This window comes from Pollicipes pollicipes, unplaced genomic scaffold (assembly GCF_011947565.3).
Source record: "Pollicipes pollicipes isolate AB1234 unplaced genomic scaffold, Ppol_2.1 Scaffold_1600;HRSCAF=1878_pilon_pilon_pilon, whole genome shotgun sequence".
NCBI lineage: Eukaryota > Metazoa > Arthropoda > Thecostraca > Pollicipedomorpha > Pollicipedidae > Pollicipes > Pollicipes pollicipes.
In genome coordinates, this window is record NW_023595962.1 from 26565975 (window position 1) to 26591522 (window position 25548).

Genomic DNA, 25548 nt, shown 5'->3' on the forward strand with positions numbered 1-25548 from the left:
GCCGGCCGTCCACCCTGCGTCCGCCGGCCGGCCGGGCGCCGGTTCAGGGGCGGCCGCCGCCGCCGCTGGGGCACAGGTAAACAAGACGCGCCGAGGGCGCCTCCCTACGGTCTGGCGCGGCGCCTCGCCGCCCGGCGTCCGTCCGCGGCGCCGCGCGCTCTGACGCAGCCGGCCGGGGACAGCACCTACCAGGCAGGACGGCAGAAGCGGCGGCCCTGGAAGCGACGCTGTCGGCGCGTACGGTACAGCACGGCGTGGCAGCTCCGCAGAAACTGCAGCCAACAGCAGCACAATCACCGGGAACGCGTGGCGGCAGCCGGGTGCGCGTGCGGTCACGTGACCGTACCAGCGGGCGGAGCGCGAGGGACTGACGGCCGCCACCACCGCCGCCGCCGCCGCCGCCGCCGCCGCGGCAGGCGCGCGCCGCTGCCCGCGTCGCCAGGGGTTCTCAAACGGGCCGGCGCGCGCGCAGCGTCGGGTAGACAGGTGTCGGGGCCGCGGCCGGAAACGAGCCCGGCGCGGACGAGCGGCGATTGATCGTGTTTGTCTCGTCAGCGCCGCCGGACGTCGATGGCGCGCCTGGATGGTAATGGCCCCGTGGTCAGGATCGGCCCGATCCGCCGGGTGGAGGCAGAGAGAGGCCTCCACCCGGCGGTCCCCTCTGGTCTATCCGGCCTCTGGAGACCAGCAGGCTTGGAAGCCTGAAGCCTTCCAAGCGTTATGACCCCGACCACGGCGCCCCAAGCTGGTGCTACTGCTGAAATCATCTGGGGATGATTAAGGGATGGTGATGAAAATTTCTCCCGAATAAAAAGCTGGACGCGCTAGTGTTTCGTTTTCGCTCACGGGGGTACATCAAAACGCCGCATGCGAGTGAGAGAGATGTGAGGGGCACACGAGTGCGAAGCGGGGGTGCGAGGGAGGCCCCCGATACCCATCACTCGCATATTCAGGCCTGCCAGAGGCTCCGCCTCCACGACCACCCGCTAACCGCGCTGAGCCGGAGGTGCGTGATGACACGCGCCTGGACCTTGACCTTGACCTTGGCCTTGACCGCGGTGATCAACACAGGGTCGCTAACCGAGCCGCGCAATGCGAAAGAGCACAACAGGACACGGCATTGCACAATTGGCGGCGTGCTCGGCGCCCGCCTCCGCTCCCCACCGCCGGTGGAAGGTCGTGACCTGACGCGCCCGCGGGCCGTCTGAGCGGGGCCGAGGCCTCCCGGCGCTCCTCTGAGGCGATGCCGCAGCTCAGCGGGTGGATGCCGGTCCGCTAGCCTGAGAGCGTGTGCGAATCCAGGTCCGCTGCGGAGAACGCCGTCCACTGGGCCGCAGCCTCGGGTTTAACGAGCGCCTCAACCGCGTGGCTGTCTGTGCCAGTGTTCCACCGGTTTCGCAATCCACGATCCGTGGCTAATGAGCTTTGACGACAACGTGCGGGGACAGCGGCCGATGATAATCAGTGCAGGACATGCAACCGTCCCGCCATGCCCCACAACGAGGCGAGTGCCGTCCAAACACAATTAGCGTCGAATCCGCCATCGACTTGCCTGTCCGACCAGCTGGAACAGTGCCCAGGGGACCCGGCAAGTGGGCGCGGGGGCTGGCGCCGACGCCGGCCAGCTCGGGCTCACGCACACTCGTGACACCACCCCCGCAGGCGGCGCGCACGGGCGCGGGTCACGCTCCCCTGGCAGGTCACGAGCACGAGGGTCGGGTGGTGGGACCACGTGCGTTGTTGCAGGACACGTTCGGACGCCCAACGCCGGGCACGCATCGGCCAGGTGGTGGCGCAGGTGGCGCCGTCTCATTTCGGCGCTGATTTCTCCTTCTTTTCGAGGCGACAACAATCGACCTGCTGTCCTGTTCAGGTGGACGTCACGATGTCGCGTCATCCTCAGCCCCGCGTGACGTCAGCACCGCGTGACGTGACTGTCACCATGTGCGAGAGCAGGAGGCGGCACACTTGCGACGGCGCCGGAAGGGCAGCCGGCCACCTGACAGGACCGGCTCACTTGTTGCCACGTCCCTCATATGCCGGTGTCAGTTAAATGAACAGAAGTCTTCTAATAGTCCCTCCCGCGCAACAGCTGAAATGAAACGGCAGTTGGCCTTCCACACGTGCACACTTTTCACCCAATTGCTTTGCGCGCCGGCGCTGGGGCCATTAGCCGCGCTCGCGACCGAGCGGCAAATGACCGTCGCCAGTGCGCCGTTAATTGCCACCGGAGCCCATCACGGCGCGGCGCCGCTGTGTGCGCGGCGCAATGTTTCAGTGCGGACGGGCCCGAGTGGCGCCCTGTCCGTTACGCGGACCGCGGGTCAACACGATGGCGGCGGCGGCGGCGGCGGCGGCGGCGCAGAACCTCGCCCGAGGCACCTGTCACTGGCGCGACATCAATGGTCACGCTGCCGAACCCGCGACCTTTCACTGCCACGCGTCGCCGTGGGCACGGGCCGCACGCCCGCTGCACGCTGGCCGGACCGTGACCTTTATGGCCGGCGGTGGCGGCCGCTGCCAGCACGCGCACTCCTCGGCCACGCCGGGACGAGGGGAGGGGAGAGAGGACGGTAGTACGGTAAAGAAGACGCCGCAGCGGGTGGACGGACGAGGCGGGGGCGAAGGAGGGCACGGGGCCGGTCAGTCACGCGCCGTCGTGGGCGGGGCCTGACGACCGCTCCAGGGCCGGCCGGGTCCCAACGGGACCCAGCTGTCTCCGTTCCAGAGCTTTCCTTCACATCTACAAGGTTTGCCATCAGCGTAGCGTCCACTTCGAAACGATCATCCCAGCTGTGTAAGAACTGCGGCAATATTTCCGACGCCACGACGGGGACAATCGCGCTTGTGATGCCGGGACAACTCGCATTTATTCCTTCCTTCCTTTCGCACTCCTGCCGGCCTTCTGGGTCAAGAAGGCTGGACGGCAGCGGGGTCACCGCGGTCAACGGCGAGATCACCGTCGGTCACTGTCGCGTGGTGTCACCACGAAGCCCTTACAAGCGTCCAAACTACTCGATGGGGGGGGGGGGTCAACTGCCGGGGAGGAGCTCCCTAGCGAGGCTCGCTCCGCAGCGGCCGGCTGCCGACGACACCGCCCGCCTCGCCGACCGGCCCTCAGCAGCGTGCGGGGACGGATCCAGAGCTAAAGCAGCCTACCTCCGCGCAGTGGGCGCTATTTGATACACACAAATGAACGATACGTGCGCTCGCATCCCATATGGTTTCGTCATTGAGTGTACAATATAATCATTATCAAGTGTTATTAATATTGTTATCTATCGTCATTACTACCTACTATTAGTATCAGGCGTCTGAGACGGCAAGTATACAGCAATAGCCATAATCGGCAGGGATATAACATGACAGACGGCCTGGTCCGAGCTGCGCCCTCCGCTGGGAAGAGTTCCGCCGGCGGCTCCCGTGGGAGGCAGCAGCTCCTCACGCCGGCGAGCTGCGCCCTCCACCGGCGGGAGCTCCGCCGGCGGCTCCCGTGGGAGGCAGCAGCTCCTCACGCCGGCGAGCGTCACTCATATCGCCGACATCAGTCAGCTGGAGTCTCGCGGCGAGTTCATACCAGAGACGCCCCCCCCCCCCCCCCCCCCCCCCCGCTGCCCTGAGCGGTGAGCGGCGCATCACGACAGGGAGAGAGCGCCAGCGTTTCACCCGACGGACGCGGAGACGCCCGGGTGTGTCGCACACCGCCGCGCCCAAGCGCCAATGTCGCCGATGGTGGGCAGCGGGGCATTACGCAGCGGTTCCCAGATCGGTACCCCGGCAAGGCCGCACGGGGCCCTCAGGGCAGGCCGGTGTCAGTGCCAGTGCCAGTATCAGAGTAAGTGTGAGAGTCAACGTCAGTGTCAGCGTTGGTGTCAGTGTCAGCATGTCGGTGTCGGAGCCGCCGCTGCCGAGCCGCAATGTCGCAGTCGGTGCGGCGGGCTGACCCCGTGACCTTCAGCACGGGATCGGCGCGCCCCTCCCCTCTGTTTATGACTCACCACGCCAACAATGGTCCTGGCGCCATCTCCATCATGACAACCGCGCGCCGACGTTCCAATGGTGTTAACACACGGCTCAGCACTGGTAACGAAGGCCGTACACGAAAGGCATCTGGCTGCATAACTGCAGCAAGAATTCGCGCCACAGTATGCTGCAGAGTGCAGCAAATAGACACCGATTCCGAAAAGCATGGGAGAAAATGATGGCCAGGACTCTACATCAGCCGGGTCAAGCACAACTGTTTTGTGATCCTGGATTAGGTAATAACTGTTCCGGTGATGTGCTACAATGCCACGTGGAGTCCGATCTGGTGTGATCAGCTTCTCCCTGAGCCAGTCCGATCCAGCCCAGGTCGTGTCAGGGCGACTCAGGTCAGCTCAGGTCACGTCGAGACAGACCAGGTCATACCAGGGTCATCTCAGGTCCGCGCGCCTGACCCGGCCAGGCCGCCGGACCTGCTCCGACCGCTGACAAATCACTTCAATTAGCCGCACCATCGAGCCCCGACTGGAGTCGGCCAGAGGACCGGACGGCTAGACGGTCAGACGGTCAGGCGGTCCGGCGGTCGGGCGGTCAGACGGCCAGACGGTCAGATGGCCAGGGGACCAGACGGCCAGACGGCAGACGGCCAGACGGTCAGACGGCCAGACGGCAGACGGCCCCGCAGACGGCCAGACGGCCAGACGGCCAGACGGTCAGACGGCCAGGCGCCAGTCCAGCGGCCGTGTGATGGTTCGCACAGGCAGGCCGCACAATCCAGCGGTGTGTGATGGTCGCACAGGCAGGCCGCACAATCCAGCGGTCGTGTGATGGTCGCATAGGCCGCACAATCCAGCGGTCGTGTGATGGTCGCACAGGCAGGCCGCACAATCCAGCGGTCGTTGTGATGGTCTGCACAGGCAGGCCGCACAATCCAGCGGTCGTGTGATGGTCGCACAGGCGGCACAATCCAGCGGTGTGTGATGGTCGCACAGGCCAGACAGTCCAGCGGTCGTGTGATGGTCGCACTGGCCGCACAGTCCAGCGGTCGTGTGATGGTTCGCACAGGCCGCAAGTCCAGCGGTCGTGTGGATGGTCGCACAGGCAGCCGCACAGTCCAGCGGTCGTAGTGATGGTCGCAGGGGTGCACGTGGCATGCGGCACGACAAACGCGCATCTTCGCCATTGAGGAAATAGGAAACAGAGGTCAACAGAAAGCCCATAAGAAAGGCGTCGTAACTTAAAACGAGCCAACTGGTTGCCTGAAGCCGGAAGAAACTTTTAAACGCGTTGTTTATCGCAACATGTCCGGGACGGTATCAAGACGAGCCCGTATCGATCACTGATTAGGAGTCATAAGCATGGGCTGCGACTGTCGAAGGCCGCGGATCACAAACCAGAATTCCCCGCATGCGCCGCCCACACACGCCGCAAAGAATTTCTTCTGTTTGGTGGCAAATCTCGTACGACGCAAGTGCCACCAGATAAGATAAACGCCGTTACATAATGGCTCCCATAAACAACGTCGAGATCGCAGCCGAGCTAGCCCTCCTTACAGAGCAATACTTGCCTGTTTATTCTCACTGCTGAAGCTGATGCAAAAGACCAGCGCATCGCCCCCCCCCCCCCCCCCCCCATTAATGCACGCGGGCGACAGCGGCGCGACAGGACGAGGTCGTGCCCCATTTTTCGCTACAGTTTGGGAACGCGGCCTGCGGTGATGCACAGAAGCGACCGATTTTGCAGTGGATTTTGGGTGCCGCGCCTCCTGGAAAGTCGCCAACTGCCCGCAAACACAGGAGGCCGCCGTCATCAAGTCACCCGCACCCTGCGACCGGGCGGAGCACGCGCTACGGAACCAGACCCACGGACGCCCTGTGACCCTACACTGGTGGGGCCGTGCAAGGGGTCCTCTGCAGGAGACCGGCCTACGACCTTGACGGGGTCTGCCTGCGGGCACCACCCGCCGCCAAAGTCAGGTCAGGTCAGCAGGTCAGGTCAGGTCAGGTCATGTCAGGCCGGCGGGGACTGCAGACCTGCAGCCCAGCACAGAAGCTGGCCCCACGACGGCTGCTGGTCTGAGCTGGGTTGGCAGACACCAGAGCGGCGGGGAGACGCTCAGCAAACGTTGCAGCCTTCACCCTCCTGTCGGGGCTGGGTTGGCAGTCACCAGAGCGGAGAGGAGACGCTCAGCAAACGTGCAGCCTTCACCCTCCTGTCGGGGCTGGGTTAGCGGTCACCAGAGCAGCGAGGAGACGCTCAGCAAACGTGCAGCTTTCACTCTCCGCGGTTCAGACTAGGGAACGCCTTCAACCGGCCAAGGCGTATGCGCTTTTCTCGGGTTCACGCGCGCCCGTCGGCTGCCTGAGCGCGCCCCCCGTGACCCCGCGCGGTCAGCCCCGACCCCGGCCAGCGCCGAAGCCCGGCCGGTGTTATAAACAACGGAATAATCTGGAAAGCTTCGCATTCTGCAGCGCGACGGTCGCGGCTCGGCTCGGCTCGGCTCGGCATGCCCCCCGCTGCCCGACCGCAGCCTACCCCCGGACAGAACTGGCTGTGCTTGGGCCGCGCTGGGTAGCCGGTGATCAGGCCAGCGAGCCGGGCCGGTGGCTTATTTACGCCGCCGTCCGGCCAATTGCCAGCCCGTGGCCTGCAGCCGTCCCGCACGCGCTCTTGTGCAAATGCATCACGCGCGATGACCGCCATTGTCATTGAGCGAGCCTCAAACACGACGCAGTACCCGCTCAACAAAACACGGAGGCCATCGCAACGGCCGCTTTTTCCGCACCAGTGTTGAACTGGGGGACTGTTTCGACACCCGGCGGCGCACAGAGAGCACGCGTGCGGGCTTACTACTCGCCGCCGTCAGCGCCGCGTCCCTCGGGTCGAACGAGCCTCGCCCGCCAGCTGCGCCACGCGCTGCCGCCTCCTCACCTCGTCACCGATGGGCAGAGCAATCTCCCGAGCGGAGGTGCAGCACGGATAGAGCGATCTCCCGAACCGAGGTGCCAGAGACGAATGAGCACGCGCGCTGGACGCGAGGCCCGCGCTTTTTTACGGCTGATAAGTGCGGTCACATGCCAGAAACGAGGCGAGAATCCTATAAACACAGACGGCGCCACGGGCGGGCGGTCGAGCATGGAGCTGCTGACGTCACTCGGAGATCAGACGGCGCCGCTCTGTCGCCGGCCAGCCAATGGGGAGAGTGCTGCTGTACTGTGCCTCCGTCACACCGAGAGTCGCACGTGCTCGGACGACGAGGATGGGGTCTCCGCGCTGATTCCCTCCGCCCTATACCTGCACAACTCTGGGCAACGCTGGGGCGAACACCGCGAGCATCCACGAGGACAGTTTACTGCGGACTGGCTGGAGATGAATCTGCCAGAGCTGACCACGACACTGAACCACCCTTTGACATGCAACGATGCTAAGTGTGCGGCGTCCATACCACGTGTATCGCAGGGACTCTTCATAAGAACACACGAAAATAACAGGGATCAAGTGAAAATGCTCAAGCGATAGACCACGAAGACATCCAAAAATCCCTACATTCGTTTTAAAAAATATGGATCACACTGGTGCACAGGGGCGATGGCCTGGGTCACGGAGTGAGGGCCCGAGGCACGGAGCGAGGCCTCGAGTCACGGAGTGAGGGGCCCGAGGCACGGAGCGAGGCCTCGAGTCACGGAGTGAGGGCCCGAGTCACGGGTAGTGGCCCGAGGTACGGAGCGAGGCCTCGAGTCACAGAGCGAGGGCCCGAGGACACGGGCGAGGGTTTCGAAGGGTCCGAGTTACGGAGCGAGGGCCCGGGTCATGGAGCGGGGGGGGTCCGAGTCGCGGAGCGAGGGCTCGAGTCACAGTGCGTTACCGCCGTGTTTTTTGCGACATTTCATCCTTGTTCACAAACCCGCCCTCGTCTAGCTTGAGGAGAATGTGACGTCACATGTGACTCGCCCGTGACTGAGGAGAATGTGGCGTCATAGTGAATGCTCTGTGACCCAGGAAACATGCGGAACAACGACATGCAGCACGCAACCATATAAAAACGACGATTACATGTGATGAAACACTTCCAACCCTAATCGGATATAAGGACGAGTGACCGTATTCGCTTAGTACGGAGACGAAACCACTCGCGTTCAAGTGATTTCCGATCGTCAATGCTCCGCAAATCACATCCGTTTTTTGGCTCATTGCCACGCAGCCAATGTACTGTATGTAGCGTCAGCGATTCAGCTGCGTTCGGATCAGCTTCCTCCACCAACAGACTCACGCGCAGTTAATCGCACAGCACCTCCATCAACAGACTCACGTGCAGTTAATGGCACAGCACCTCCACAAATTCGCCGACGAAGCCGCTGGGACAAACAAAAAAACAAAACAAAATAAACAAACGACCGTAAGCTACTATTGATCAGCCGTGACTGCCACCGGTCGCCCGGCCGGATAACATGAGCAATCCTCGACGCATCGACACCTGTCCGGATCTGCGTCCTAACAACCCTGAACAAATATTGCCCTCCACCCCCTCCCCAAAACCACGTACCAAACCCCCCCCCCCCCGCCAGCAACCCCGGCCGAGCCTAGTTCACCGACTACTCACCGAGCGGCGCCACCAGTCAGGGGCAGGGTTTCGTCGCGGTCGCCGCCGGCGTTCCCGGCGCGGAGCCAGGTCAGGAAGCGGAGCCTGCGCTTCGGAGCCGCCGACTGGCGCTCAGCGCCCGTGGCGTCAAGGGCGGCCGCCGGGCCGAGCGGGCCCGACCCCACACTGCTCGGACAGCCCCGGGGCCTCGGAGTCCGGCTCGCTCCTCGAGAACCTTCGCTTCGCCCCCGCCGCGTGCCGCTGTCGCCGCCCTCCGGGGCGCTCGGGCCCCTTCCGCTGCGCAGCAGCGCCGCCTGGCGCGCCGGCCGGGCGCCGCGGCACCGCGCCACCCCGGGCACCGCCAGAGGGCAGACCGGTCGACGGCTCCGGCGGCGGGCTGCGCACGCCCGGCTCCATCCCGCTGCGCAGCGCCGCCAGCGCGGCTCGCCGCACGTCCTCAGCGATCAGCCGTCGGTCTCGGCCGCCGGGGAGCAGCGCCTGGTCGGGCCGCCGGTCCGCCAGCCCGCGGGAGGCCTCCCAGCACTCCCCGGCGAGCTGGCCGCCCCCGGCCGCCCGGCGCTGCTCCTCCGGCGGCCGGGAGACAACACTCAGGTCCCGGCCGGCGGTACCCTCCTCTGCCGCCCGGCCCCCTCCATCCTCTCCGTCCAGCTCGATCCGTGCCGACGCGGCGGCGTCCGCCTCCTGTTCCGCGTCGCGCCGCATCTCCGAAAGCGTCTCCGGGCAGGCAGCGTCTCCCGAGCCGACTCGTATTCGTCTTGCGGCGTCTCCGAGCCGACTCGTACCGCCTCAGGTTCGGAGCTCGAGCTGGATCGCCCGGCCCCTCCCGGCCGCCGACTGACGCCACCGTCGGCGCCCATCCCGCCGCGCAGGCGAACGACGGGCTCTGGGGAGGGGGATTGTTTGGCTCGAAAGATGGTCTTAGTGAAGAGCGCTCGCTGCCTTACGAGCACAGCGCGAACCAAACAGAACAGGCACCGGCGTCGCGGAACCGAGACAGTGGCTAGGACGCGGCGAGTACCTGGCGGAAACGGGACAGAGGCGAGGACGCGGCGAGTACCCGGCGGAAGCGGGACAGAGGCGAGGACGCGGCGAGTACCCGGCGGAAGCGGGACAGAGGCGAGGACGCGGCGAGTACCTGGCGGAAACGGGACGCTTCTGGAGGAGGCAAGCAACGCCTTGGAAATTGCCGATGCTGTGATAAGAGAGGGGGTCGCTTGCGCAGGAGCGGATTCTAGCAGGAAAAGCGGGGCCTCCCGACGCTGAGCAGGGACGCCTTCAGAGCGGCGTGTAATGCCCTTCTCTCAGAAACGGTCAAGGGGAAGCACCGAGTCTTCCTGAAGCCACGCGGGGATGCTGTCCGGCGGGCCAGTGGAGCACACGCACGACCCGGTCCAGCCACCCGGCGAACCACGCGGTCAGAGGGTCACAGGTCCCAATCAGCCGCCGAGCCGACCGCAGCTGGCCGCGAGGGCCAGGAACTGGTCACTTCCGCTCAGGGCTGCCAGCAGAGCTGTCCCTGGAGACTACAGCAGAAACTGAGCTCCGGGAGAGACGAATGAAGCTTGGTTTGGGCACAGCTGAGCTCAGCTCAGTCGCCGCTGAGTCGCAGCTCAGCCGCAGCTTGCACCCGGCCGCCGGCCAAGAGCCGAGACCCGGCCTGCGGGCGGCGACAGCTCCCGCTCCCGCGCCGCCGCCGCCGCCGCCGCCACCGCCGACCCGCACCGGGCCGCGAGCGCAGCTCCAACAGCGGCCGGTTGGCCCGCGGCCGCAACAGCTGGCGCCAACACGGCTCCTCAGGGCTGGCCGAGGAAGGCGCGGTCCGGCCGGCGGTCGCGGCCAGTCGGTCCGGTCCTCCCGTCCGGCGCAGGCCCCAGTTCACAGGTCACTCCCGCCGCTGGCGCCGGTCGTAGTCCGCACCAGCCGGCCGCCGGGGAGCAGCCTCGCCGCACTGTCACACCGCGCCGCGCCCGACGGCGAGCGAGCCTGCGCGCCGCCCCACGCGCCGCCGCCGCTGTGCACACACTGTGCATGAGCCACGGCCGGTGCAGCGGCGCCGCCAGTGCCGACCACCTGTGCGGCGCGGGCCCGCACCTGGCTCGGCACACCGCCCACGCGGCTTTTCAGAACGGTAACGAAAAAACAGGCGCTGAAAGACGAGACGGCAGACGGAGAGGACGCGGCAGCAGCGGCGGCGGCAGGCAGTGGCGGGGGGAGGGCTTGACTCCGCTCCCAAGCCGTGGGACTGCGCGCGCCTCTGTCTACCCGCAGTCCGCGGCTTCGGCGCGCGTAGATTAAGCTCCACGGACGCGGGAAGCGGTAGAATTTAAGCTGCTCGTCATCGCGCTGGGTTTATGCAGCACCCGCATACGTCCGATGAACTTTGACATTCAGGCCAGGGATGCAGCCCACCAATCACCGCAGACCAGCTCGCGATGTAAGCACCCTAACCAATCATGATCCTTCTTCCTCAGCCAGTCATGATCTCGGAGCCGAGGGCCACCGGCGGACGTATCAGCGGCGACCGCGAGAGCCGCAGGAATTGGACGTCTGCACACAAACAAACCCGCGTAAAAACGACGCGGCAACATGAGCCGCTTACTGCACGATAAGCGGCGCTCATTCAGCGGGCAGAAACCGGCCTGGGCTGCCCGGCGGGGAGGGGGGTACGCACGCGACCCCGAGCCGTAGCGTACCCAGAGCGAGGATGGCATCTGGCCGCGAGGCCCGTCGAGACTGTCGTGAGTAGGTCGCCTGCGTGGGCGCGCACAACACCGAGGCGGCACAGGTGATCGGCACGAGCGCGACTGAGCGGCGCCGGATGTCGTGGTTCCTGCCCCTGTCACCAGCACTGGCACCAGTCCTGTCACCACCCGGCCACAGGACCGCACCAGCCCGCCAGACGACGTCTCCAGCGCCGCCTGATCTCGAGGGAGGGCCCCATACCTAGCGCCGCTTGATCTCGAGGGAGGCCCCATACCTAGCGCCGCTTGATCTCGAGGGAGGCCCCGTCTCTAGCGCCGGCTGATCTCGAGGGAGGCCCCGTAGCCAGGATGGCACTGCCGGACGGCGCCGCTCGATGTCATCATCTCATCACTGGTGGGTTGTTTATCCACGCGTGTTGTCCATCGAGTTTAAATCACTGGTGGGTTGTTTATCCACGCTTGTTGTCTATCGAGGCTGGCAGTTGGCCATAAATGTCATTAGCGGGCTAATTGTTGACGTCATTAGCGTTGCCCGCCGCTGACGGCGGTCGGGGTCTTAAAGCCGGCGGCGCAGGTGAAGACACGATCCATGCCATCACCGCAAAATATAGCTTGCCTCACATATTAAACGAGCTTCCACGCCGTTTGCGAAGCCTCGCCACTGGAAGGCGACCCCGAACAGCAGCTCAAACCGCTTGAATAAAAACGCCCACACCACGTCCGAGTATTCCACTGCTGTGTTTAAACATTCCTTCTGACCACAGCCATGCCCGACCTTGCCCTCTCGATAACCGACATCAGTACGGAGGGGCCAAGCACGACGCGTCGCAAGTGGCGTCGACTGCCGCCAGGCCGGCTGAGTCCCGCCGCTGACACGGCCAATCGCCGGTGTCACCGGCGTCGCTGGCGTGTTGGCGGTACTCCCACACGCGCATCACATCTGAGCGTGAGCGGGCGGATCAGGCGGCGCCGACAGGGGACCGGATGCCCCCCCCCCCGCCGCTGACACGAGCCTCGTTGGCAGACGTGGGCACGAGGGGGGAGGCTCGCACCTCCAACCCAAACAGGCACCGCGCCGGCGCCGCAGAGAGCCCGGTGAGGGACCGGCACGCGCCCGGCCGACGGGAGAGCGCCAGGTCGCCGCCAGGGGCGCACCCAGCGGACGGAACGTGGGGGGGGGAGCGGGCGGCGGGGTCGTGTGATCTCGCTGCTACTGCTGCTGCTGCCGACAAGATAAACCAGAGAAGAAGGTGGCACGTCGCGAGCCTCAGAGACGCCTGAAGCCGGCGGCCGCCATCGACCTCACCGGCGTCTTGTAAACTCGCGCCGCCCGACTTCCCCGTGCCTGAGCACGCCTTTGATCCGCCGCCGAGTGATGTCGCCGCCCGGCGAGCGTAGGAAGACACCAGCGGAGCCCCCTCCCTATCCCCCGCAACAGGTGCGACCTGAACAGGTGACCGGAGCGGAGGAGCCCTGGCCTAGGCCGCTGTTGCTCACAGGAGCCGCCGCCCACGCCGCTGTTGCTCACAGGAGCCGCCGCCCAGGCCGCTGTTGCTCGCAGCTTGGCCAGCTGACTAACAGAAGCCGCGAGCTAGTGGTTGGAATTCTCGAACCGCCCGCGTAACTCTGCTCGGGGGGGGGGGGGGGGACGCACCTATGCCTGCAGACAGAGGAGCCTGCAAAACGGGGTGGGGCGGCAGCCTTTCGTAGCAGTTTACATTCAGTCGCATAGGGATGGCGCCGTTTTTTCGAAACGTGGAATGGACCATCCACTAGTCTCCAGGCTCGCGTTCGCCTCAATTAACAGTTGTCCCGGTCCGCAGCTCCACCAGCCCCTGCTGGCGCCGCCTCTGCCGCCGCCCTTGAGGGCTGCGGAAACACCTGCCGACGCTACAGCCGGGTAATGAACCTGAACCAGCCCGGCAGCCAGGCAGGCCGCGACCTCAGCAGCGCGTGACGTCAGTCCTGAGGGCGCGCTGGGCCAAGGTCGGCCAGCAGCGGCGGGCAGGGCCACGGTCGGAGGACCTCCCGCAGCTGGCGGCCAGTCCCGCCTGTCGCACGGCCGGGGCCCGTCCGACCAGAGCCGCCGGCCGCTCGCCGCGTCACGCGCGTCACGACAGCGTTTGGACCCGACCTCGGCAGCGCACCCGGCCCTCAGAGCATAGCGCCCAGCTCTCCCACGTGCGTGACGTCACGCCTCGGCCAGGCCGCGTCAGCAGCCTCCGCGGCGTCAGCGGTGTCGGCCTTCTCACGCGGCGTCTCCCACGTGCGTGACGTCACGCCTCGGCCAGGCCGCGTCAGCAGCCCCCGCGGCGTCAGCAGTGTCGGCCTTCTCATGCACCCCGTGCGTGGCGTCTGCAGAGCTGCAGCCGCGCCGGGAGACACCCGACAGTGGGGAGACGCGTCGCCATGCTGACGTCACAGCGCTGACGCGTGACGTCACGTGCCGCTGCCGCCGGCGGCGGGGTTGGTGGATCGGCGGGAGGCCCGCAAAACACGGCCGGCGCCAGCGACGGTCAAAACACGGCCGTCCGAGCCGGGGGTCAGGGGTCATTCAGTCAGGGGTCAGGAGGTCAAGACGCGCCCGTCACGTGATCTGACCGCGATCCGCACACCCGGGCCGTGCCCTCGCCGGGCGGGAGTATGTGCACAAGCTCCGGGACGGACGGTGCCTAAGTTGCACCTGGATCGGGTTGTCTTTCACTGAGGCATTACACAACGATGTGCCTCCGAGGTAACAAACCGTCCAACGAGGAGCTTTTTTGTTGCATTCTTGTCATGCCAGCAACGCGTGAGCTAAAACCGCGCCTGAATGAAAAACGAGCGCGCGCGGATGCCTGGAAAGGCCCATCCCACACACCTTACCGGCCGCCGACGGCAGCCAACACAAGCTGTTCCGATTAGCCGCAGCACCGGCCCGGATACCGGCCGAGCTCTGGGCGGCGTCCAGCAGCCGGCGCCGGCCCCAGCGCTGGCCCAGCGCCGTCCGCCGCCGGCTGGTACTCCTCACCCAGCGGCTGGGGCGGACAGCGGTCCATCCCAGCGTCAGTGGCACGTTTGAGGAGGACTTGCTGTAGTCGAAGCTGTCTTTGAGGACTTGCTGTTTGCTATCGTGGATCGAAGCGCGGGGGTAGAAGTTCGGTGGGTGTGTCGTGCCGCCATCAGGGCGTAACAAGTGGCGACTTGATAAATTTCCCCTCCCGGTCTCATCTGTTCCACGGAACTTAGCAAAGCGTCGGCGCTGACGCTCGGCGATGAGACCGCCGCCGGCAGCGCGGCCCCGCCGACACGAGGCGAGCGAAGCCCGCGAGCTGCTCGACGGCGGCTCGGCTCTGCTCTCCTGTGCTCGGCTCTGCTGTGCTCTGCTGTGTTGTGGCTGTGCTGTGCTAAGTTCTGTTGTGCTCGGCTCTGCTGTTCTCTGCTGTGCTGTGCTCTACTCCGCTGTGCTCCACTCTGCTCTGCTGTGCTTCACGCTGCTCTGCCGTGCTTCGCCCTGCTGTACTCGCTTAGCTGTGCTTGCTCTGCTGTGCCCCGCTCTGCTGTGCTCTGCTGTGCTCCGCTCTGCTGTGCTGTGCTCTGTTCTGCTGTGCTCTGTTCTGCTGAGCTGTGTTCTGCTGTGTTCCGCTCTGCTGTGCTGTGCTGTGCTGTGCTGTGCTGTTCTGTTCTGTTCTGTTCTGTTCTGCTCTGCTCTGCTCTGCTCTGCTCTGCTCTGCTCTGCTCTGCTCTGCTCTGCATCTCTGCACCTCGGCATTTCGGGGGATTGATTGATCGATTATTGGCGTTTTAGTGCGCGACAGCTATTGAGGTCATTTGGCGCCTCTAACGACGTCCGTATCTAATTAGGGACGAGCACAGATTACGTTAAAGTCAATACATTCTGCAAACAAAAATAGCTGTTTCGATTCGAGAAACCCGGGAGCTGGAGAGAGTCTCACGTAGGGGCCTCTCATCAGGACCTGACTCCAGGGGGAGGAATGATGACACAGTGACTCAAAACGGCCCCTATCGATGAACAGCGGAGACAGCAAGCCACGTGCAATGCAATGTAATGCAAAACAACGACTAGAGGCAGCAAGCCACGTGGGCACGCCGATGAGCGGGAGTGCAATGCCATTGAAAATCTCGGACCACTGCTGCCGCCAGGGGGCCGGGAGGCACGCCGCGAGAGCGGCCCCTGTCGGCGCCCCTGTCCTCCCGTGACCCGCGGATGACCTCCGACAGGCAGGTCATCAGGCCGCACCTGCGCCGGGGCGGCGGCGCGGCCGATACAGCGGCCTCTACTGGCCGCGCCGGCGCCCGGGCCGGTCTGGCCACGGGCGGCGGCGCGGCCGATACAGCGGCCTCTATTGGCCGCGCCGGCGCCCGGGCCGGTCTGGCCACGGGCGGCGGCGCGGCCGATACAGCGGCCTCTACTGGCCGCGCCGGCGCCCGGGCCGGTCTGGCCACGGGCGGCGGCCGCGGCCGATACAGCGGCCTCTATTGGCCGCGCCGGCGCCCGGGCCGGTCTGGCCACGGGCGGCCGATACAGCGGCCTCTACTGGCCGCGCTGGCACCCGGGCCGGTCTGGCACGGGCGGCCGATACAGCGGCCTCTACTGGCCGCGCCGGCGCCCGGGCCGGTCTGGCCACGGCCGGCGGCGCGGCCGATACAGCGGCCTCTACTGGCCGCGCTGGCACCCGGGCCGGTCTGGCCACGGGCGGCCGATACAGCGGCCTCTACTGGCCGCGCCGGCGCCCGGGCGTGACTGGCGTCCGCCCGGGCGCCGGCGTGGGCCACGGGCGGGCGGCCTGCAGCGGACGGGCAGATTCGGCGAGGCGGAATGGAGGGGGGGGGGGGGGACAGAAGGACGGGGACCACAGAGCACAGACCAGGGCCCGGTGTCCGGAACCCGGGCCCCGCAGCTGCCGCAGGGGGCCCCGGTCGGTTATGCCCGCGCCCGACTCATACGATTTCCGTTGGTTCGGGCCTGATTTCGGTGGGGTTCTCCTCGACCAGCTTCGGCCGGCCAGATGATGGCAGCAGCTACAGACAACAGCGGCCGCGAGGACCACCGTTCTGGTGCGGGGTCGCCGCTGTGCCGACGCCCGCGCGCGCGGCGCCGTATTCGCCAGCGTGGCTTGCATCTGAGGAGACCTGTGTGTGCGGCGGTGCTGTCCAAGGGCTCGACCTCGGAGCGAGGGTCACCGGAGCAGGCCTCTGTCCACAGGGCCAGAGACATCAGGATAGGCTCGCTGCACGCGCGCGCGCTGGGACGGGATCCCGACAGCAGGCGTCTGGACCAGACTCTCGCGCGAGAGCCGGACGGACGTCTCCGACAATAAAACACAACAAATCCCAACGCGAAAAGCTTTGCTTACTTGGTCCTCACGACAGGCAGAAATTTTAAAAAGCATGGGGCTTCAACCTCAAATTTAGGCCGCTTCACCCTTGCTCTTTCATGCAACGCCCATAAGCCATGTCAAAATACACACTCCGAGCAAAAGACACCGCTGAGCAGGGGTGCCGACGGCAGACCTCTGCCGTCCACGCACGCGCGTGAGCACGCGTGTTGCTAACCAGCGTAAAGGAGCAAAACACCTCGCGGCGGGGCAGCATAAACAAACCCACAAAGTAGCGCCGAGGCCATCCCAGTCAGGGGCAGACGTCGCACTGCTTTTCGTGACCTGGGAAGTGTCGCAAGCTGCATGCTTGAGCTCAACTCCGCTTAAGTTTGTCAAGTCAAGTTTACTCAAGGTCGCCACAATTGTTAGCGCCCTACAGAGACAACAAAATCAGTGAATGCATATTCCAAGTCTGAGCAGGTCTTACAATAATACTGAATGCAACTATTACCCTCCCGGCCTCTTCGCCACCTCCTGTGGGACTGCATCAAGCAGTGCCTGATAACAGCCGCTGCCACCTACTACTGGACTGCACCAAGCAGTGCCTGATAACAGCCGCTACCACCTACGGTTGGACTGCACCAAGGAGTGCCTGATAACAGCCACTGTCCTGCTCCCAGAGTGACGGCCTCCCGCGGGCGTGGAGCTCGGGTCACGGCTCGGGTCACGGCTTGAGTCACGGCTCGGGTCACGGTTTGGATCATGGCTTGAGTCACAGCTTGAGCCACGGCTCGGGTCACGGCTCGGGTCACAGCTCGAGTCACAGCTCGGATCACGGCTCGGGTCACAGCTCGAGCCACGGCTCGGGTCGCGCTCCGATGGCCTGACCAGTCCCGGGCGGCACCCGGACTTCAAACGGCCCGCTGTCGCAGAGCCGCATTTCCGCCGCACTGACCGTTCAAAGCCACACTTCCGCACACAGTTCCCAGACCAGTATCGCGGGTTTGGCCACTTGATAAGCCTCTCAGTCAAGCCCTTCACGCGATAACATCCGCTGCAGCAGTGCACCGCTTCGATAACTCGGCATCACAAACTTCACTCTACTCATCGAACACCGTTCCCCGTGCAGCCGGGGCAGGAGTCCCGACCGCTCGCCTCTTCCCCCCACCCCAACCTGCAGGCACCGCTCCCCCGACTGCCGCCCCAGCCGGCTGAGAAGGCGGCAGCGACGCGCCGCCGGGCCCGGCCCGACGCGGCGGTACGGTCAGCCGAGTCTCGGCGGCCACCGCCCGCCTCCGGGGCGCAGACGGCGCTCGGCCAGCGCCGCTCACGCCGAGCGCCGCTTCCGCGCAGCCGGCGGCGGCTGACAGCTCCAGCGGCGCGGCCCGCCCAGTTCCGCGTGCCGTCACGGGTTACGGCCGCGCGACGCGACGGCCGTCCCAGCGCCGCCGGTCGGCTGGCCGCCGGTCGCGGTCTTCCGATTTGTCTTTAAGACTGCGAAAGATCGGTCGTCAGCTCATCCACAGGCCGACCAGGGACCTGTTGCGCTCGTTCTTCACGTCCAGACCGCGTCATATAGCCGGGCACGCCGGCGTCCTGGCTCCAGAAGCGGATCCCAGTATCCTGCCACTGAGGGTTCCGGTGCGGGCTGGGATCCACCCTCGGGATCGCAGAAGAATCCCGCATGCCGTCGCTGACCGGTAACTGCGACCAGTGTTCGACCCCGAACCGCGCCCACCAACACCGGACAGAGGCCCCGCCGCCAGAGGTCTCCAACCGTCCAGCGTTTGGCCCCGAACCGCGCCCACCAACATCGGGCAGAAGCCCCGCCGCCAGAGGTCTCCAATCGTCCAGCGTTTGGCCCCGAACCGCGCCCACCAACATCGGGCAGAAGCCCCGCCGCCAGAGGTCTCCAACCGTCCAGCGTTCGGCGTCTCGAACCAGATCGATTTCTGCCGCCTCGCCCCGTCCGCGTCGCTCAGCACGCCTCTGGCGCCAGCGGCCGCAAATATCACGCGCCACACAATCGCGCGCTTTTTTTCGAGGCGCTGGCGCGCCGACACGTCCCACTCTCACGTCAATCCGGCCGGTGCCGCCGCCAGATTGTCCGTATCTCCCGTGCAAACACAACCTGCCGCGGTTTCCCGGCGCTGCCTCGCCGCGCGGCCGCCAGGGGCGCTAGTGCGGCGGGAGCGCACGAGGGCGGCGGCCGCCGGGTCGTGGCACGAGCAGGGTCGGGGCAGGCGGCCGCCTGCGGCGGCGGGGCGACACGCCGCCGTGACCCAGACGTGCCGCGGTCAGACCGGACGAGCTCTTCTCCTCGAGCTGCCGCAGGACTGAGCGGTGAGACTCAGCTATGCTGCCGAGGCCGGCCCGCTGCGGCCTGGGTTCGATGCTCGCCGCCGCCGGAGTTTTGCCGCCCCGCGCAGTGGACGGACGGACTTCCGCACTCGTGACCCAGCAGAGCGAGCGGTAAAGTCCGGCGATTGCACGCAGCTGCTCCAGGGGACTGGGCTGCGGGGGACGCTGTGCGCACCGCTCCAGCCGCGAGCCAAGGCGTAGCCCGACCCGCCCACGCGAGCGAGCCGCGCCCGCCCATGCCACCTGTTGCCGCCCCCGGCAAAACAGCCGGCAGTCCGGCAGCCAGCAAAAACGGACGGAACGCCGCCGGACCGGTCCGAGGCGCGCCGCCCAGCAGTGACGTCACGGTGCAAAACAGCGGACAGATTAACGGAAGTCTACCGAGAGTTGCGGTCGCTACGGAGAGTTTACCGGGAGTGGTGGTCGCTGCGGAGAGTTTACCGGGAGTGGTGGTCGCTACCGAGAGTTTACCGGGAGTGGTGGTCGCTACCGAGAGTCTACCGGGAGTGGTGGTCGCTACCCAGAACCTACCGGGAGTTGTGGTCGCTACCGAGAGTTTACCGGGAGTTGTGGTCGCTACCGGGAGTTTACCGGGAGTTGTGGTCGCTTATCTTCGAGTGATAAGGAAACAATTGATGATAATCTCGAGACGCAATACGCCATTTTGATTGTGTAGGGGATTTTTTCTCGCCGGCTAGACCAATGCAATTTGGACGCGACTTCAACGCTGAAAACCACTCAACTCGGAGACGGATTCGCTCAGAATCGGAAATCCCAGACCAGGCCGGCCGGTGGGAGCCGCCGCCGTGCTTCAGCCGACGGCGGCCCGGAGGTCGCGGCCTCACGCTATCGCCCGGCTATCCGGAGCACCACCAGGGAGTCACGACCGGGACCCGTGCCGAGCCTGGCCGTGCTGAGCTCGGGGGGGGGGGGCGTATCGGGGCGGGGGACGGTCACCGAACGCTTGCATTCCCTCGGATACCTCGAAGTCAAGATGCCCTCTGGAGCATGACAAATGCACCGAGTCGCGCGCCGTGACGTGAAGTAGTTTCCAAATGTTCTCCCCAGACCGCTCCAAGCCTGACGAGCGGCGGCCCGTGCTCACATTCGACAGAGGGTGCCACCGGCCGCCTGTCTTACCCCCCACCCCCAGCAGGGGAGGGAGTGTCACTCTGCCGTCGCCGTGCGGCCCCATTACCGGCAATCGGCGGCCATGTCGACAGGCGGCGGCCTCGCCTGCGGCCCCGACACGAGACGGACAGCCGGGGAGGCCCGGCGGTCGACAGCGGCCGCGACACCGGTCCGACGGCGGGCCCGACACCGGTCCGACGGCAGGCCGCCGGCAGCCGCTGCCAGCGGACATCAGCTGCCTGCCAGACGCCAACGGTCGAGCGTCTGCTGTTGGCCTCTAGCTGGTTATGTTGACCTCTGTTGACCTCAAGCTGGTCATATTGACCTCTGTTGACCTTCAGCTGGTCATGTTGATCTCTGTTGACCTCTAGCTAGTCATGTTGACCTCTGTTGACGTCCAGCTGGCCATGCTCATCTCTGTTGACTTATAGCTGGTCATGTTGATCTCTGCTGACCTCTAGCTGGTCATGCTAACCTCTGTTGACGTCCAGCTGGCCATGCTCATCTCTGTTGACCTCTAGCTGGTCATGTTGATCTTTGTTGACCTATAGCTGGTCATGTTGATCTCTGTTGACCTCTAGTTGGCCCTGCTAACCTCTGTTGACCTCTAGCTGGTCATGCTAACCTCTGCTGACCTCCAGCTGGCCATGTTCATCTCTGTTGACCTTTAGCTGGTCATGCTAACCTCTGTTGCCCCCAGCCAGTCATGGGTGCCGCTGCTCAAGCCTCCAGTCTGCGTCCGCTTCACACTTGTCGCGACATGCACGCGACCAGCCATCCTCCCACCATCAGCCATGGTCACCTTGTTTCCGTCCACCGCCGGCCGCACGTCGCGCGCTGATGCTGTCCGATGCAGCTGGCAGACACCTGGCGGCTGCGCGCTCCTCTCCGACTGCCTTCGGCCTCTGACCTCCGCCGGACCCCTCGGCACGGACATGTCCCGCCGCCGCCGCCGCCCCTCCGCTCACGCCACACTGCGCGCGCCGCCGCCGCCCGATCGCCCAGCCTGACCGACGAGCGGCCAGCCAGGCGGAGCCGCTTCAGCCTGGCGCCGTCTGGTCTGGCCTGACCGACGCCGCAGCGGCCGTGCCACGGCCGGCGGCTGTATGGCCGACGACCGGCTGGAGGTGGCGGCGACGGCCGCGCCGGGCGCCGCCCATGGCGCGCTGACGGCCGGCCGCTGCTGCCGGCGGCCGCCGCCTCAGACTGGCGCCGCCTCGGGCGTGTCCCGGCGCCAGCGGAGCCAGCGCCGCTGGCGCCGAGGCGCCCGTCCGCCGGCAGTTGTCAGTGGATGTGTCGGAGGGCAGATGTGTCAGAGGCAGATGTGTAGGAAGACTTATATGTCGGACGGCAAACACGTCTGACAACACGCTGTTGGAGGAGAGATTTGTCGGACAGCAGAGGTGCGTCCGCCACCCACCCGACCCCGACACAGCCATCGCGCTGCCGGTGCTGCGGCGGCCTAGTGCTCGCCGTCGACACCGACTGGACACCCCGGGGGAGCCGCCGCTCGGCGCGCGCGCGACGACGGAGCAGCGCGGCTCCGGCCAGTCGGTCGGCCCTGCAGCGCGACTGGCCCCGGCCCTGACGCCCGGCTGCCACCTGCGCGCGCCGCTGCACTGTGCAACTGAAGAGCTCGCCGAGCTCGAGCCGCGTCTCGTGACGGCCTCGATGAGCCCACTTCTGGCGATTGGCCGTGGCGGCGGGAGGGTAATTATGCAGGGCTTTCACGCGAGCGGGGCACGCTGGCCGCGCTCTCGCGGGAGGAGCCTGAGCAGCGGCGCACGCTCGCGGGACTCCAGTGGGGCACCGGAGGCGCCGTCCGCCGCTGGGAAGCAGCGCAGCTTCCAGCCGCGAGAACGTGGATGGCACCTCTGTGACCCCCTGCGACGCCTTGCGTGACCCTGTGACCCCTGCGACGCCTTATGTGACTCTGTGACCCTGCGACGCCTTGTGTGACCCTGTGACCCCTGCGACATCTTGTGTGACCCTGTGACCCCTGCGACGCCTTGTGCCACCCTGTGGCCCTCTGCGACGCCCTCTGGGAACGCAGCGCAGTGTGACGGAGGTCGTCACAGCAAAGCAGAGACAGGGCTCGGCCGCTTCCACGCGATGCAATGGCTGGTGTGTGTATGAACGCGTGTCCCTGCCAAGGTCAGTGACGTCACCACCGGTAGTGAAAAGTCGGATCAGTAAAAGTTCCTCACGGCGAGCATTAACCTCAGCTCTTTCGATCTTGATGAAAGTTGGGTTTTATGGGCGCATCGACTGCAGCGCTCATTTTGTGCCCACTACTAAGTCAAGCAATCTTCATTTGTTCGGCACGTGCGAGGACAGCGCGCTTAGCATTCTGCGCATCGGTCCCAAACTGGTCACATGAAAGTTGGCGTCATCAGCTGACAGCTGCTGTCAGCTGATGATATGGTCGCCAATGATCAAACAGTTGAGCTGATTAAATTTAATCCTATGCGCTTCATAAAATCTCGAACATTTCTATTTTCAGTCAAACGCCTTGGACTCCTTGGCCACTTCCGCTTACGCCGCTGTGCCCCCCCCCCCCGCCCCCATTCCAGCGCCACCATGACTCAGACCTTCCAACTACAGCAGCACGCGCTGATGATGACTGCTACGCCACTCGTTGGAAGACTTTTTTGCGTTCCATGCTGAGTAATATTTCATCCTGGCTCGTTTCCACAAACACCGACAATCTGCTCCAATCTGGCCACCACCCGATCGGCCAGTCGCGTCCAACTAGGAGGGGGGGGGGGGGGGGTACTGGCAATGCACGAAATGTTCCAAGAACACCCAAAATAGACCGCTGTCATCACCGCACTCACCAATGGGATCATTCGATGTCTGGCATGCATGAAAACCTTCGCACTGATCAGTTACAAAGTGCGTTCCACAGGTAAGCACGCACACCTGTCCAGTGAGCTCTGACTCGGCCTCTCGCCCAGGACACAGCGAGCGCCTGCGGCCGCCCTCGGCGTGCAACAGGTCCGCGCACCGTAACCTGTGGCTCCCCATCCGGCAGCGGCAGGCGGCAGCGGCCACAGGTGGCCTCCCCTCGTCAACAGCGCCGTGGGCGGGCGCCCAGCGGCCGACACGCGCCAGAGCGCTGCCGGCTCTGGCGCTGGGCGAGTCCATTTCGCGCCGCCGGGAGAGCACGGCGGAGGCGCCACGCGGCCGCGCAGAAATAAGGGCGTGCCCCGGCCCCGAGCACGCGAAGCTAGCTGACCGTCGGGCGACGGCGATCGGGGTTCACACGAGTTTCCCCAACAGCAGAACACGCGAACGTCACCCAGACCACGCCGGTGGGTGTGAAACCCGCCGTAGCTGTTCACAGCGATTGTTCATAGTGATGTAGGAAAGGGGAATACAAACCTTTGGACGGAGTAGCAAAACTACCGCGGCTTTGCGGGCTCCCGACAGCGTTTGAGAGGCGGCTGATTCTACTGCCGATAGCCGTCAGCCTTCGAGACGCCCGGGCGGTGCCGCAGCCGTAGTTCCACGTCCCACGAGTCCCACGGCGTTCCCCCAACCTCACAAGACGCGCGATAACCGGCTATCTCGGTGCAAACGGCGGACAGCTGCTGAGTTGGCACCAGAGGCGGGCGTACGTCCCTGCTCCGCACCGAGCCACCACGTGGCCATGCTGTGCGTATACCCGCCGCCGAAGGCACCCGGTACATTCGCCGGCGCCGGTGGGTAGACGCGGCGGGTCCTTGCTGAGAGCGCGGGCGGAATGCGAGGGCGCACCTGACGCCAAAACAACCAACAAGCGCGGGTTAAACGGCTCCCAATCCAACCTCCGCCGGCAGGCGTCAACCTCCCCCCCCCCGCACCCTCTGCCCTCCGCGTGTGCGGACTCGCCCGCCCAGCGTCCCCCCCGCGTGCGCGGACTCGCCCGTCCGGCGTCACCCCCCCCCCCCCCCGCACCCTCTGCCCTCCGCGTGCGCGGACTCACCCGTCCGGCTGGTCGACTTGGTGCGGCTGCGCTAGGCTCTCGGTCGACTCGCGCAGCGCCGCCGACACGGGCCGGCTGCGCGCCTCGGCCGAGCCCCACGACTCGGCCGTGCTGCGCGAGTCGGCGCGGCTGCGGCGCTTTTCTGTGTTCTCGTTCACGTCCGGCACGCGCACCTCCTGCAGCTCGAGCGGCGCCGACTCGGCCGGCTCGGCGCCCAGCTCCACGCTCCTCCACACGGCCGTCGTCATGGCCAACGCGTCACCAGCGGTGTCCGCTCCACACCCGCTCGTCGGCCCGGGCCGCTCCCGTTCTCACGCCGCGTGCTGTTCGGCGCCTGCAGCCGCACACCTCCACCCGCGCCGCCGCCAACGGATACTGGCGCCGGCTGGGTCGCGCCGCCCGGCCGCCCGGCCGCCCGACCGCGCGCAAACCCATCCCCGCCGTGACGTCACGGTACGCGTGCTCCTGCGGTGACGTCACTTCACGGCGAATGGGGCCGCGGGTGCGGGCGGAGGGGCGCGGCGGCCGGCGCCGGAACAGGGCTGCGAAGGGGGAGGGCCCGCACAGGCGTCGGCAGGACTGCGTTCCAGGGGTGCGTAGGCGCCGGGGATGACCAGCTGGAAAGCCTGATCTCAGCGGCGTGGCCAGGCAGAACAGAAAAGGTTTCAGAAGAGGCGGCTCGCACGAGCTCTCCCCACCACGAGCCTGGGTGCGCCCCTGCACACAAGCACCCACGGCTGATTGCCCCTGCACGCAGGCCCCTTCCCCCTCCCTCCCCCCACGGAAACAGCAGCGGGGACCGGCTGCGGCCGCGCCGGGTGACCTTGAAACGCATCGCCGGACCCTGTGACTCACGCGTGACCACGGTCACGCTGGAATCACTCCGTGACGTCACGCATCGGTGACGTCATACATCCGTGACGGCAGGGCGGTGACCGCTGATGAGATGTCATGGATCCGGGGGCACGCCAGCGCGAGCTGCGCGATGATGTCATCATACCCGGCTCAGCCACTCCCGCCGAAATCGGGCCGCGGTGATGTCATCCAGTGACGTCACCTCCTGGAAGCCCCGCCCCAGCACTCCTGCCGAGCGGCGCGCCATTCCGGCGCTCCCGGCGCTCACCCCGTCATCACCGGGCCAACATGCAGGCCGGCCCCGGCCGAACGCGGGCCAGCACGGGCGCCCCTCCCTCCGGCGCCGAGCGGGCACCACTGACGTCACAGGCCGGCGGCGAGCCGAGGTCGATCGTGTGACGGTCGTGATCCGGGCGTGGCGTGACCGCTTGTCGCGGGCGCCCCTCCCCCGGGGGCGGGGTCACGACCCCGCACCGGAGCAGGCCACGGCCACGACTCGGGGTTCGGGGTGTGGCATATCGCCAAGCAGGACAATATGGTATGACATATGATATGGTATGACAATATGACAAGCTGGCGGCCGCTGCAACCATGTGAAATTGCAGCGTAGGTTATCGTCCAATCCGCTGG

At 65.9% G+C, this 25548-nt stretch overlaps 1 protein-coding gene across 5 annotated transcripts in view; it reads right to left on the bottom strand.

The window, feature by feature from the left end:
• The window catches only part of LOC119093940 (phosphatidylcholine:ceramide cholinephosphotransferase 1), a 113939-nt gene that overhangs the window by 42943 nt on the left and 45448 nt on the right, over nucleotides 1–25548 (bottom strand). Inside the window, exon 1 of one of the 5 annotated variants that reach the window (XM_037216964.1) lies at nucleotides 24064–24324. The exons of 1 other annotated variant lie outside the window; for it this stretch is intronic. In XM_037216964.1, coding sequence (XP_037072859.1) covers nucleotides 24064–24311 — 248 coding nt within the window. In that variant the 5' untranslated portion in view covers nucleotides 24312–24324. Of the gene's footprint in view, nucleotides 1–189; nucleotides 270–6912; nucleotides 6979–8581; nucleotides 8650–24063; nucleotides 24325–25548 lie in introns of those variants that run through there. 3 more of the 5 variants (XM_037216996.1, XM_037216986.1, XM_037216972.1) reach the window with 3 other exon arrangements.